Source organism: Hemitrygon akajei, chromosome 1 (assembly GCF_048418815.1).
Source record: "Hemitrygon akajei chromosome 1, sHemAka1.3, whole genome shotgun sequence".
Taxonomy (NCBI): Eukaryota; Metazoa; Chordata; class Chondrichthyes; order Myliobatiformes; family Dasyatidae; genus Hemitrygon; species Hemitrygon akajei.
In genome coordinates this window covers 2,246,028-2,261,806 of record NC_133124.1, presented here as the reverse complement: position 1 = coordinate 2,261,806, position 15,779 = coordinate 2,246,028, and the positions used below count along the sequence as shown (strand labels likewise).

The following is a 15,779-nucleotide window of genomic DNA, read 5'->3' as shown; positions in this document are numbered from 1 at the left end:
GAAACTGATACAGGACTTTGTGATATGGTGCAACTCAAACTACCTGCGTCTCAATATCACCAAGACCAAGGAGATGGTGGTGGACTTTAGGAGATCTAGGCCTCATATGGAGCCAGTGATCATTAATGGAGAATGTGTGGAGCAGGTTAAGACCTACAAGTATCTGGGAGTACAGTTAGACGAGAAGCTAGACTGGACTGCCAACACAGATGCCTTGTGCAGGAAGGCACAGTCGACTGTACTTCCTAAGAAGGTTGGCGTCATTCAATGTCTGTAGTGAGATGCTGAAGATGTTCTATAGGTCAGTTGTGGAGAGCGCCCTCTTCTTTGTGGTGGCATGTTGGGGAGGAAGCATTAAGAAGAGGGACGCCTCACGTCTTAATAAGCTGGTAAGGAAGGCGGGCTCTGTCGTGGGCAAAATACCGGAGAGTTTAACATCGGTAGCTGAGCGAAGGGCGCTGAGTAGGCTACGGTCAATTATGGATAACTCTGAACATCCTCTACATAGCACCATCCAGAGACAGAGAAGCAGTTTCAGCGACAGGTTACTATCGATGCAATGCTCCTCAGACAGGATGAAGAGGTCAATACCCCCCAATGCCATTAGGCTTTACAATTCTACCGCCAGGACTTAAGAACTTTTTAAAAGCTATTATTAATGCTTTTTGAGATAGTGATTTAGATGCATATCATATTTTTTTACTGAGTTCAGTATTGTGTGTAATTAGTTTTGCTACAACAAGTGTATGGGACATTGGAAAAAAGTTGAATTTCCCCATGGGGATGAATAAAGTATCTATCTATCTATCTATCTATCGTTAGGATCCACAATTCGGTGTGAGGACACCGACCGTATCGGTGAGATCCACAATTCGGTGTGAGGACACCGACCGTATCGGTGAGATCCACAATTCGGTGTGAGGACACCGACCGTATCGGTGAGATCCACAATTCGGTGTGAGGACGCCGTATCGGTGAGATCCACAATTCGGTGTGAGGACACCGTATCGGTGAGATCCACAATTCGGTGTGAGGACACCGACCGTATCGGTGAGATCCACAATTCGGTGTGAGGACACCGACCGTATCGGTGAGATCCACAATTCGGTGTGAGGACACTGAACGTATCGGTGAGATCCACAATTCGGTGTGAGGACACCGACCGTATCGGTGAGATCCACAATTCGGTGTGAGGACACCATATCGGTGAGATCCACAATTCAGTGTGAGGACACCGACCGTATCGGTGAGATCCACAATTCGGTGTGAGGACACTGACCGTATCGGTGAGATCCACAATTCGGTGTGAGGACACCGTATCGGTGAGATCCACAATTCGGTGTGAGGACACCGTATCGGTGAGATCCACAATTCGGTGTGAGGACACCGACCATATCGGTGAGATCCACAATTCGGTGCGAGGACACCGACCGTATCGGTGAGATCCACAATTCGGTGTGAGGACACCGTATCGGTGAGATCCACAATTCGGTGTGAGGACACCGTATCGGTGAGATCCACAATTTGGTGTGAGGACACTGACCGTATCGGTGAGATCCACAATTCGGTGTGAGGACACTGTATCGGTGAGATCCACAATTCGGTGCGAGGACACCGACCGTATCGGTGAGATCCACAATTCGGTGTGAGGACACCGTATCGGTGAGATCCACAATTCGGTGTGAGGACACCGACCGTATCGGTGAGATCCACAATTCGGTGTGAGGACACCGTATCGGTGAGATCCACAATTCGGTGTGAGGACACCGACCGTATCGGTGAGATCCACAATTCGGTGTGAGGACACTGACCGTATCGGTGAGATCCACAATTCGGTGTGAGGACACCGACCGTATCGGTGAGATCCACAATTCGGTGTGAGGACACCGTATCGGTGAGATCCACAATTCGGTGTGAGGACACCGTATCGGTGAGATCCACAATTCGGTGTGAGGACACCGACCGTATCGGTGAGATCCACAATTCGGTGTGAGGACACTGACCGTATCGGTGAGATCCACAATTCGGTGTGAGGACACCGTATCGGTGAGATCCACAATTCAGTGTGAGGACACCGACCGTATTGGTGAGATCCACAATTCGGTGTGAGGACACCGACCGTATCGGTGAGATCCACAATTCGGTGTGAGGACACTGAACGTATCGGTGAGATCCACAATTCAGTGTGAGGACACCGACCGTATCGGTGAGATCCACAATTCGGTGTGAGGACACCGACCGTATCGGTGAGATCCACAATTCGGTGTGAGGACACCGACCGTATCAGTGAGATCCACAATTCGGTGCGAGGACACTGAACGTATCGGTGAGATCCACAATTCAGTGTGAGGACACCGACCGTATCGGTGAGATCCACAATTCGGTGTGAGGACACCGACCGTATTGGTGAGATCCACAATTCGGTGTGAGGACACCGACCGTATCGGTGAGATCCACAATTCGGTGTGAGGACACCGACCGTATTGGTGAGATCCACAATTCGGTGTGAGGACACCGTATCGGTGAGATCCACAATTCGGTGTGAGGACACTGAACGTATCGGTGAGTTCCACAATTCGGTGTGAGGACACCGACCGTATCGGTGAGATCCACAATTCGGTGTGAGGACACCGTATTGGTGAGATCCACAATTCAGTGTGAGGACACCGACCGTATCGGTGAGATCCACAATTCGGTGTGAGGACACCGACCGTATCGGTGAGACCCACAATTCGGTGTGAGGACACCGTATCGGTGAGATCCACAATTCGGTGTGAGGACACTGAACGTATCGGTGAGATCCACAATTCAGTGTGAGGACACCGACCGTATCGGTGAGATCCACAATTCGGTGTGAGGACACCGTATCGGTGAGATCCACAATTCGGTGTGAGGACACCGACCGTATCGGTGAGATCCACAATTCGGTGTGAGGACACCGTATCGGTGAGATCCACAATTCGGTGTGAGGACACCGACCGTATCGGTGAGATCCACAATTCGGTGTGAGGACACCATATCGGTGAGATCCACAATTCGGTGTGAGGACTCCGTATCGCCACAATTCAGTGTGAGGACACCGACCGTATCGGTGAGATCCACAATTCGGTGTGAGGACACCGTATCGGTGAGATCCACAATTCGGTGTGAGGACACCGACCGTATCGGTGAGATCCACAATTCGGTGTGAGGACACCGTATCGGTGAGATCCACAATTCGGTGTGAGGACACCGACCGTATCGGTGAGATCCACAATTCGGTGTGAGGACACCGTATCGGTGAGATCCACAATTCGGTGTGAGGACACCGACCGTATCGGTGAGATCCACAATTCGGTGTGAGGACACCGTATCGGTGAGATCCACAATTCGGTGTGAGGACACCGACCGTATCAGTGAGATCCACAATTCGGTGTGAGGACACCGTATCGGTGAGATCCACAATTCGGTGCGAGGACACCGACCGTATTGGTGAGATCCACAATTCGGTGTGAGGACACCGACCGTATCGGTGAGATCCACAATTCGGTGTGAGGACACCGTATCGGTGAGATCCACAATTCGGTGTGAGGACACTGAACGTATCGGTGAGATCCACAATTCGGTGTGAGGACACCGTATCGGTGAGATCCACAATTCGGTGTGAGGACACTGAACGTATCGGTGAGATCCACAATTCGGTGTGAGGACACCGTATTGGTGAGATCCACAATTCGGTGTGAGGACACCGACCGTATCGGTGAGATCCACAATTCGGTGTGAGGACACCGTATCGGTGAGATCCACAATTCGGTGTGAGGACACTGAACGTATCGGTGAGATCCACAATTCGGTGTGAGGACACCGTATCGGTGAGATCCACAATTCGGTGTGAGGACACCGACCGTATCGGTGAGATCCACAATTCGGTGTGAGGACACCGACCGTATCATTGAGATCCACAATTCGGTGTGAGGACACCATATCGGTGAGATCCACAATTCAGTGTGAGGACACCGTATCTCTTTATTGTTTTTAAAGCTCTGAATGGTCTGAGATCAGACTACATCACAGAATTGTTTTCATTTTATAATTCTGCTTGAGCTCTCAGGTCTTCCTTTGACAGTCCCTTAAATTTAAACAATCTCTTCTCAAAATATAATTGGCAGGTCAGATATTTTGAACTGTGCTCCTGAACTATGGAATTCAATGCCTAAAACCATAAAAGATGCAGACTCAATTGACGCTTTTAAACACCAGCTTTATTTACTAATTTACTTAACCTTGCTTTTAACTAACATATTTTTGTCTTTTATTTTCATGTAAATTTTACCCCATTGTGAACCGTATTGTCTGCATGAAAAGTGTTCTATAAATAAGCTGTTATTATTATTTATTTTTTCTTAGCTCAAGCTGATAAAACTTGAGGTATCGGCATTGCCAAGGACACTCAAGTCTCAAATGCTAGAAACTTTCTAACTTTTCTAGTAGCTTCTTGAAGATTTACATAAATATTGCTGTGTAGGCTTAATGGTTTAACAATATTGTGTAGTGAATTTGGGATGATACCAGTTGTAGATATTACTAACGGGACAATGTATATCCTGCTCGTAGAAACATAGAAAACCTACAGCACAATACAGGCCCTTCAGCCGACAAAGCTGTGCCAAACATGTCCTTACCTTAGAAATTATCTAGGGTTACCCATAGCCCATTCCATGCTGCTGCAAAATATAGTTTTTGGGACTCTGACTCTGAAGCTAGAACGGGCTTGTATTTATAGTAAAGTATATTATTAAGTTCAGTAACTTTTCATATTTTGCAGCCATCGTGGCCAATGCAGATACTGTTACAAACAAATACACAGGACTGACAACAGGGGTTGCACATGGGAGAATCTTTAAAAACATTTGCATATTTGTCTTGCACAATAAATAACTTTTATTGTTCTAGAGTATTCAATGTTTCAAAACAGCATCATCAGAACTTTTTATCAGCACTTTTATTATATTCTATAGAGATTGGTGTAGATGCATAAGATCATTTAGTGTTACAAAATAAACTTAATCAGTAAATCAGTTTTCAGAGAATCAGTGTAAAACACATCCATTAACAACAGTCCCAAACCCAGCTGCGAAAGGAGGAGGGTTGGATGTGAGGCTAGCAACGGCATCCCGTAAAAACCCAGAGCTATAGAAACGCCAGTGGAAGCTCCAAAGACCTCATTCCTGGGAGAGAAAGGATCTTCAATGAGTTACACCTGGGGCCAAATTGAAAGACAGGCCCAGGGGCTAAATTGAAAGACAGGCCCAGGACAGAGGACTGTGGAGAGCTGCTGTCAACAGCCTAGGTCCCAGTAGGGGTGATGGGTTTAACCAACCAACCAACCAAATACATCAACATAACAAATATTTGAGAACAGCATACTGACAAGAGATTGAAATCACTTCCGAAGGAATTTGCAAATTAGAAATCTGAATTATCACCAGGAAAACGGAGTAAAATTAGTTACATTCAGCGTTTCTGGCCTGGACTTCATTTGGAGAATAATAACGAGCCTTTGTTTTATCAGAAGCCAGAAAGAGTAACAGCAAGTACTGGCCTAGGTTTGTGCTTGTTTGTACAGAGAAATATGGCTTGTTTTCATCAGCTAACAGTGCAAAGCATATCATTTAAATATCTGACTGGTCAAGCATTATTGAAAGATCATTCAACAAAGGAATACATAAGGAAAAAGAAATCCAGTCAGATTTACACCTGCTTAACATCTATGGTTCAAGAGAGGTTCCTGTGAAAAGACAAAATCTTCAACATAGCACTGGAAACGTGCTGAGTATGAACTCTAACATAGAGCATCTTTATGAAGCTAAAGATTTAGTTTTAATCATCTCTATAATTCGGCAATAATCCCCAGACAGAAACACTTATAAATTGATAATGCAGGCAAGAAAAAGGAACAGCTTTATACACAAAAATGTATAAACGTAATAAGTCACTTTCTCATTCTAGTGTTTGAAAAAAGTTATCAGGGGTTAGGAGTAAATTCTTTAAGAAACAATGATATAACAATTTATTATAGAATATATGACAGAGATTGTTCCTTCAAAATTCTGCTAACTGTAAAACAAAATTTAACAATTGTTTTGTCCTGATAGCTGATGTCAAATCAATAGACATCCTAATCAGGAAAATAACCACAAAATATCAACGCTACATCTCCAGGTCACAAAAGTGCATTTTCATCAGTGGATGTATAAAAATAGAAGAGTTTGTTTTATGTCTCGGGATATCAATAAGTGAGAATACCATGTGTTACAGTATGCTCTTCGAATGTTCAAAGTCCTTTGTAGTTGTGTTGCTTGCTGAAGATGGGGGTGGGGGTGAGGGCAGTAGCAGATGAGCCTGGAACCCCTTGGCCACTGCTAGGAATGCTGGGTAAGCCTTCTGTAGTGCGGCAGCACTTCATGTTCGGAAAGATGAAGAGCAAATTCCAAGGCAACTAACACGGGAAACTCAAAGGCTAACAGTTCTCTTCGGTTAAGTCGGAATTTTTCTTCCAGTTTCTGTCGTGAGAAAAGAGAAAAACAAGCGTTACATTCCGATTTCCTCCCACAGTACAAAGATGTACCAGTGAGTCAGGTAATTAGTCATGTAAATTGTCCCGTGATGAGGCTAAGGGTTAAATAGGTGGGCTGCTGAGTGGTGTGGGTCATTAGGCTGAAAGGGGCTGTAAATAAACAAAGGAATAACATTTACTGTTACAATAGGGCTGTTAGGGTAGCACAGTAGTGGGGTGGTAGCTGTAGTGGGCAGCCTGGTAGCAAAGCATTAGAACATAATTTCACATCACCATCTGCAAGATGGGGGTTCAATTCCCACTGCTGTCTAGAGGAAGTCTGTACATTTCCCTCATGACCGTGTGGTTTTTTCTGGGTGCTCCAATTTCCTCCCACATTCCGATTAGTGTCAGTGAGCTGTGGGCGTAGTGTGCTGGGGCTAGAACTGTGGCAGCGCAAGTGGGCTGCCCAGCACAACGCTCACTGACTTCATTTGATGCAAATGACATATTTCCCTGTGTGCTTTGATGTTCATGTGACAAGTAAAGCTAAACTCTTTAATATTATCCAATTTGATTTGATGCATTTCACTGCATTTCGATGTACATGTAATAAATAAACTAATCTAATTGAAGCACATTTAATTTAATCTGTCTGAAATTGAACCACTGTGTTTTATATTTTTCACCTTAGCTCATGCTTAGAAGAGTCAGAATCGGGAGAACACTTACATGTCACGAATTTTTTTTGTTTTGGGGCATCAGTATAGTACAAGATATAAAGATACGGTGTCCTCACACTGAATTGTGAATCTCACCGATACAGTGTCCTCACACTGACATAAATCAAATCGTTTTTGGAAATTTGGAAGAAGGGTGATACCAAACACGTAGATGCAATAGTGATCTGGACACTGCGGAGTCTACAAGTACACTGCCAGAGGTTACAGTCTCAGAACTACATGGCACAGATAACAGCCCACAGTGCCTGTCACAATTTTCTGTGTTAGGGCCATATTCCTCTTAACCCCACCCCTCCATACCTATTCAAATGTTTCATAAATGAAACTGTCGTACTGAAACTGGCAGCTTGTTCCATATATTTATATATCTATATATATATATATATATAGTATATATTCCATATACCCGTCTCTGCATCTCTCCATAACAGCATCAGACTTGGAAGCAAAATTGGGCTGTTTGGCTATCAACTCTGCTCTGCCATTCCATCATGGCTGATCTATTTTCCCTCTCAACTCCATTCTCCTGTCTTTTCCTTGTAACCTTTGACACCCTGATTAATCAAGAATCTATCAAGCTCCACTTTAAATATACCCAGTGGCTTGGCCTCCAGGCCGTCTGTGGCAATGATTTCCACATATTCGCCACCCTCTGGTTAAAGAAATTCCTCCTCATCTCCGTTCTAAACAGACGTCCCTGTATTCTGAGACTGTGTCCTCTGGTATTTGACTCCCCCACTATAGGAAACATCCTCTCCACACTCTTTCTATCTAGGCCTTTCAATATTCCATAGGTCTCAATGCGATCTCCCTCATTGTTCTAAACACCCGTGAGTACAGGCCTAGAGTCAACAAATATTCCTCATACATCGAATCATTCCTGGTAAGATTAAGATTAGCTTGTTTGCCTCAACAATATATTGTGTCATGGTGTTCAATCTCAATATCTAATCCATTCATTTTTTTCTCTTTCTCTCCCCCTCTCTCTCTCCCATTCTCTTCCTCTCAGGTACTTACATCAATCAGATGTTTGACTTCATGCTTCCGTAGATCGCTGCCTACTTTGGCTGCTAGTAAAACGCAGGCGCCTGCACAGAGCTTGCGGTTTTGTTTGTTCAGTTTGCCTTTGAGTGCCAGTTTCTCAAAGTAGACAAAGGCCATGGCCACGGTTGGCTCTTCCAGACCACACTCCTCTTGTGCCAGCTTCCTCATCTCCCGTTTCAGACTGGGGAAATCAAAAATACCGTAAGTAATCTTTCTTTCCAAACAAATACAACTGTGTGAAGTTCAGGTAGTCCTGGGGCAATAATGTTTCTTCAGGATGTGTATATCGGGTTCTTTTTGTTTGACAAGATATCCTGATTTAAGGCAAACAAGTAGTGAGGTCATGGAACCTATACAGATTGAAGAGGAGGAGGTGCTTGCTGTCTTGAGGCAAATCAGAGTAAATAAATCCCCAGGACCTGACAGGGTATTCCCTCGGACCTTGGAGGAGACTAGTGTTGAAATCGCAGTGGCCTGTGACTAGTGGTGTGCCACAGGGATCGGTGCTGGGGCCATTGTTATTTGTCATCTATATCAATGATCTGGATGATAATGTGGTAAATTGGATCAGCAAATTTGCTGATGATACAAAGATTGGAGGTGTAATGGACAGTGAGGAAGGTTTTCAAAGCTTGCAGAGGGATTTGGACCAGCTGGAAAAATGGGCTGAAAAATGGCAGATGGAGTTTAGTACAGACAAGTGTGAGGTTTTGCACTTTGGAAGGAAAAAACAAGGTAGAACATACAAGGTAAATGGTAGGGCACTGAGGAGTGCAGTAGGACAGAGGGACCTGGGAGTACAGGTACAAAATTCAATATAAGTGGCATCACAGGTAGATAGGGTAGTAAAGAGAGCTTTTGGTACATTGGCCTTTATAAATCAAGGTATTGAGTATATTAGTTGGAATGCTATGGTGAGGTTGTGTAAGACATTGGTGAGGCCGAATTTGGAGTATTGTGTGCAGTTTTGGTCACTGAATTACAGGAAGGATATTAATAAGGTTGAAAGAGTGCAGAGAAGGTTTACAAGGATGTTGCCGGGACTTGAGAAACTGAGTTACAGAGGAAGGTTGAATATTTTAGGACTTTATTCCCTGGAGCATAGAAGAATGAGGGATTTGACTGAGGTATATAAAATTATGATGGGCATAGATAGAGTGAATGCAAGCAGGCTTTTTCCACTGAAGCTAGGGGAGAAAAAAACCAGAGGACATGGGTTAAGGGTGAAGGGGGAAAAGTTTAAAGGGAACATTAGAGGGGGCTTCTTCACACAGAGAGCGGTGGGACTGTGGAATGAGCTGCCAGATGAAGTGATGAATGCGGGCTCACTTTTAACATTTAAGAAAAACTTGGACAGGTACACGGATGATTTCTTCAGCAGTTTGAACGGGGCACGACTGCGCAAGTGTGTGAAGGTCGGCCTCTGAGACAGTGGGAGAGTTTAAAAAGTGAGCAGATTGAGAAGGGGAAGGTCACTTCTTCGGCAGTTTGAATGGGGCACAACTGCGCAAATGCGTGAAGGTCGGCTTCTGAGACTGCAGGAGCATTTAAAAAGTGAGCAGATTAACGGAGCAGGCGACGGAGTAGTGGGAGACAAAGTAGGAAGGCTTTGGCTCAAGAGGCTTCGGTGAGCAGAGGCTGAGGACGAGCTTGCTCCCAGTCAGGTAAGGCCGGTCAGCTCCTTTAATTAATCTAATTAACTTAGGAGTAGGTCTTCTTTTCCCCTTGGCGAATCGGTCCAGACAGAAGGAGGAACAGCAGGGCTCACACAGCTAACTGTACAAGCTAACGGTTTAAAAAGTTTGTGTGCTTGGCGAGGTAAGTGGGTGAGTAAACTTATTTTTCCTTGTTTCATTCCTGTAGAATTAGGTAGCATGTCTGCAGGGTTAGTGCTTTGTTCAGGGTGTCAGATGTGGGAATCCCGGGAGACCTCCAGCCTCCCTGATGGCCATATCTGCACCAGGTGCACCGAGATGCAGCTCCTCGGAGACCGTGTTAGGGATCTGGAGCTGAAGCTTGATGACCCACGGCTTATTAGGGAAAGTGAAGAGGTGATAGACAGGAACTACAGGGAGGTAGTCATCCCTAGGCTACAGGGGTCAGAAAACTGTGTGACTGTCAGGAGAGGGAGGGAAAATGCCCGGATAGTGGAGAGCACCCCTGTGGCTGCCCCCCTCAGCAACAAGTATATCGTTTTGGATGCTGTTGAGGGGGATGACCTGACGGGATGGCCACGGTGACCGGGTCTCTGGCACTGAGCCTGGCGCTGTTGTGCAGGAGGGAAGGAGGGAGAAGAGGAGTGCGGTAGTCATAGGGGATTCCATAGTCAGGGGAACAGACAGGAGATTCTGTGAGCCTGATAGAGATACCCGCATGGTGTGCTACCTCCCAGGTGCCAGGGTACGGGATGTCTCGGATCGGGTCCAGAATATTCTGAAGGGAGAGGGCGAGCAGCCAGCTGTCTTGGTACATGTTGGTACCAATGACACAGATGGGAAAAGGGAGGAGGTCCTGAAGAGAGATTTCCGGGAGTTAGGAAGGAAGCTGAGAAGCAGGACCTCCAGGGTAGTAATCTCAGGATTGCTACCAGTGCCACGTGCTAGCGAGGGCAAGAATAGAAGGATCAGGCAGATGGATGTGTGGCTGAGAGACTGGTGCAGGGGGCAGGGTCTCAGATTCTTGGATCATTGGGATCTCTTCTAGGGGAAGTATGACCTGTTCAAAAAGGACAGGTTACACATGAACCCAAAGGGGACCAATATCCTGGCGGGAAGGTTTAATAGAGCTGCTAGGGAGGGTTTAAACTGATTTGGCAGGGGGATGGGAACCAGAATGATAGAGCGGAGGAGGTGGAAAACAGAAATAAATCTAAGATAGTGAGCAGTTAAGATGTCAGGAAGGACAGGCAGGTGATGGGGCAAAATTGCAGCCATTGGGATGAGTTGCAGTGCAATAAAGTTACAGTACAATCAAAGCAAAAAGTACCAAATACTGGACTTAAGGTGTTATACTTAAATGCACGCAGCATAAGGAATAAGGTGGATGATCTTGTTGTACAGTTACAGATTGGCAGGTATGATATTGTGGCCATCACTGAGACGTGGCTAAAGGATTCATGTCTCTGGGAGCTGAACGTCCAAGGATACACGGTGTATTGGAAGGATAGGCAGGTAGGCAGAGGGGGGTGGCGTGGCTTTATTGGTAAGAAATGATATTAAATCATTAGAAAGAGGTGACATACGATTGGAAGGTGCAGAATCTTTATGGGTTGAGCTAAGAAATTGCAGGGGGAAAAGGACCCTGTTGGCAGTTATATACAGGCCTCCTAACAGCTGCAGTGATGTGGACTACAAATTACAACAGGAAATGGAAAAGGCTTGCCAGAAGGGCAGTGTTATGATAATTGTGGGGGATTTTAACATGTGAGTGGATTGGGAAAATCAGGTGGGCACTGGATCTCAAGAGAGAGAATTTTTTAAAATGTCTACGAGATGACTTTTTAGAACAGCTTGTTGTTGAGCCCACTAGGGGATCAGCTGTACTGGATTGGGTATTGTGTAATGAACCAGAGGTGATTAGAGAGATTGAGGTGAAGGAACCCTTAGGAGGCAGTGATCGTAACATGATTGAGTTCACTGTGAAATCTGAGAAAGAGAAGCCGAAATCTGATGTGTCGGTATTTCAGTGGAGTAAAGGAAATTACAGTGGCATGAGAGAGCAACTGGCCAAGGTTGACTGGAAAGGGACACTAGCAGGAAGGACGGCAGAGCAGCAGTGGCTGGAGTTTATGCGAGAAGTGAGGAAGGTGCAAGACAGCTATATCCAATAAAGAAGAAATTTTCAAATGGAAAAAGGATGCAATCGTGGCTGACAAGAGAAGTCAAAGCCAAAGTAAAAGCAAAGCAGAAGGCATACAAGGAAGCAAAAATTAGTGGGAAGACAGAGGATTGGGAAGATTTTAAAAGCTTACAAAAGGAAACTAAGAAGGTCATTAAGAGGGAAAAGATGAACTATGAAAGGAAGCTAGCAAATAACATCAAAGAGGATACTAAAAGCTTTTTCAAGTACATAAAGAGTAAAAGACAGGTGAGAGTAGATATAGGACTGATAGAAAATCATGCTGGAGAAATTGTAATGGGAGATAAGGAGATGGTGGAGGAACTGAACGAGTATTTTGCATCAGTCTTCACTGAGGAAGACATCAGCAGTATACCGGATACTCAAGGGTGTCAGGGAAGAGAAATATACGCAGTCACAATTACGACAGAGAAAGTACTCAGGAAGCTGAATAGTCTAAGGGTAGATAAATCTCCTGGACCAGATGGAATGCACCCTCGTTTTCTGAATGAAGTAGCTGTAGAGATTGCGGAGGCATTAGCAATGATCTTTCAAAAGTCAATAGATTCTGGCCTGGTTCCGGAAGACTGGAAGATTGCAAATGTCACTCTGCTATTTAAGAAGGGGGCAAGGAAGCAAAAAGGAAATTATAGACCTGTTAGCTTGACATCGGTGGTTGGAAAGTTGTTGGAGTCGATTGTCAAGGATGAGGTTATGGAGCACCTGGAGGCATATGACAAGATAGGCAGAACTCAGCATGGTTTCCTTAAAGGAAAATCCTGCCTGACAAACCTATTACAATTTTTTGAGGAAATTACAAGTAGGCTAGACAAGGGAGATGCAGTGGATGTTGTGTATTTGGATTTTCAGAAGGCCTTTGACAAGGTGCCGCACATGAGGCTGCTAAACACGATAAGAGCCTATGGAATTATGGGAAAGTTACATACATGGATAGAGCGTTGGTTGATTGGCAGGAAACAGGAGAGTGGGAATAAAGGGATCCCATTCTGGTTGGCTGCCAGTTACCAGTGGTGTTCCACAGGGGTCCATGTTGGGGCCACTTCTTTTTATGTTGTATATCAACGATTTGGATTATGGAATAGATGGCTTTGTGGCTAAGTTTACTGATGATACAAAGATAAGTGGAGGGGCCGGTAGTGCTGAGGAAACAGAGAGTCTGCAGGGAGACTTGGATAGATTGGGAGAATGGGCAAAGAAGTGGCAAATGAAATACAATGTTGGAAAGTGTACAGTCATGCACTTTGGTAGAAGAAATAAACGGGCAGACTATTATTTAAATGAGAAGAGAATTCAAAGTTCTGAGATGCAACGGGACTTGGGAGTCCTCGTGCAGGATACCCTTAAGGTTAACCTCCAGGTTGAGTTGGTGGTGAAGAAGGCAAATGCAATGTTGGCATTCATTTCTAGAGGAATGGCGTATAGGAGCAGGGATGTGATGTTGAGGCTCTATAAGGCACTGGTAAGACCTCACTTGGAGTACTGTCTGAAGTTTTGGGCTCCTTATTTAAGAAAGGATGTGCTGACGTTGGAGAGGGTTCAGAGAAGATTCACTAGAATGATTCCGGGAATGAAAGGGTTAACATATGAGGAACATTTGACCACTCTTGGACTGTACTCCTTGGAGTTTAGAAGAATGAGGGGGGACCTCATAGAAACATTTCGAATGTTGAAAGGCATGGACAGAGTGGATGTGGCAAAGTTGCTTCCCGTGGTGGGGAAGTCTAGTACGAGAGGACATGACTTAAGGATTGAAGGGCGCCCATTCAGAACAGAGATGTGAAGAAACTTTTTTAGCCAGAGGGTGGTGAATCTGTGGAATTTGTTGCCAAGGGTGGCAGTGGAGGTCAAGTCATTGGGTGTATTTAAGGCAGGGATTGATACGTATCTGAGTAGCCAGGGCATCAAAGGTTATGGTGAGAAGGCAGGGGAGGGACTAAGTGGGAAAATGGATCAGCTCATGATAAAATGGCGGAGCAGACTCAATGAGCCAAATGGCCGACTTCTGCTCCTTTGTCTTATGATCTTATGACGGGTGTATGGAGAGATATGGTCCAGGTGCAGGTCAGTGGGACTAGGCAGAAAAATGGTTCGGCACACCCAAGAAGGGCCAAAAGGCCTATTTCTGTGCTGTAATGTTCTATGGTTCTATATATTTAAAATGTCAGTTTCTACGGGTGAGGTGCTGGAGGATTGGAGGATAGCTCATGTTGTTCTGTTGTTTAAAAAAGGCTCTAAAAGTAATCCGGGAAATTATAGGCCGGTAAGTTTGACGTCGGTAGTAGGTAAATTATTGGAAGGCGTATGAAGAGATAGGATCTGCAAGTATTTGGATAGACAAGAACTTATTAGGGAGAGTCAACATGGCTTAGTGCATGGTAGGTTGTGTTTAACCAATCTATTAGAGTTTTTTGAGGAGGTTACCAGGAAAGTAGATGAAGGGAGGGCAGTGGATGTTGTCTACATGGACTTCAGTAAGGTCTTTGAAAAGGCCCCGCATGGGAGGTTAGTTAGGAAGATTCAGTCACTTGGTATACATGGTGAGGTATACTTGGTTCAATGGGAGAAGTCAGAGAGTGGTAGTGGAAGATTGCTTCTCTGAGTGGAGGTCTGTGACTAGTGGTGTGCCACAGGGATCAGTGCTGGGTTCATTGTCATCTATATCAATGATCTGGATGATAATGTGGTAAATTGGATCAGCAAATTTGCTGGTGATACAAAGATTGGAGGTGTAGTGGGCAGTGAGGAAGGTTTTTAAAGCTTATAGAGGGATTTGGACCAGCTGAAAATGTGGGCGGAAAAATGGCAGATGGAGTTTAATGCAGACAAGTGTGAGGTATTGCACTTTGGAAGGAAAAACCAAAGTAGAACATACAAGGTAAATGGTAGGGCACTGAGGAGTGCAATAGAACAGAGGGATCTGGGAATACAGATATATAATTCCGTAAAAGTGGCGTCACAGGTAGATAGGGTAGTAAAGAGAGCTTTTGGTACATTGGCCTTTATAAATCAAAGTATTGAGTATAAGAGTTGGAATATTATGGTGAGGTTATATAAGACATTGGTGAGGCCAAATTTGGATGTGTGCAGTTTTGGTCACCTAATTACAGGAAGGATATTAATAAGGTTGAAATTCGAGTGCAGAGAAGGTTTACAAGGATGTTGCTGGGACTTGAGAAACTGAGTTTCAGAGAAAGGTAGAATAGGTTAGGACTTTATTCCCTGGAGCGTAGGAGAATGAGGGGAGATGTGATAGAGGTATATAAAATTATGATGGGTATCGGCAGAGTGAATGCAAGCAGGCTTTTTCCACTGAGGCTAGGGGAGAAAAAAAACCAGAGGACATGGGTTGAGGGTGAAGGGGGAAAAAGTTTAAAGGGAACATTGGGGGGGCTTCTTCACACAGAGTGGTGGGAGTGTGGAATGAGCTGCCAGATGAAGTGGTAAATGCTGGCTCACTTTTAACATTTAAGAAAAACTTGGACAGGTATATGGATGAGAGGGGTATGGAGGGATATGGTCCAGGTGCAGGTCAGTGGGACTCGGCAGAAAAATGGTTTGGCACAGCCAAGAAGGGCGAAGGGCCTGTTTCTGTGCTATAA

At 45.0% G+C, this 15,779-nt stretch overlaps 1 protein-coding gene across 2 annotated transcripts in view; it reads right to left on the bottom strand.

Moving 5' to 3' along the window:
- Positions 1-4,219: 4,219 nt before the first annotated feature.
- Positions 4,220-15,779, bottom strand: part of LOC140741428 (CDK5 and ABL1 enzyme substrate 1-like) — a 253,629-nt gene continuing 242,069 nt past the window's right edge. For both annotated transcript variants that reach the window (XM_073071649.1, XM_073071732.1), the window contains 2 exons: positions 8,296-8,503; positions 4,220-6,542 (listed from right to left, as the gene is read on the bottom strand). In XM_073071649.1, coding sequence (XP_072927750.1) covers positions 6,402-6,542; positions 8,296-8,503 — 349 coding nt within the window. In that variant the 3' untranslated portion in view covers positions 4,220-6,401. The remainder of the gene's footprint in view (positions 6,543-8,295; positions 8,504-15,779) is intronic.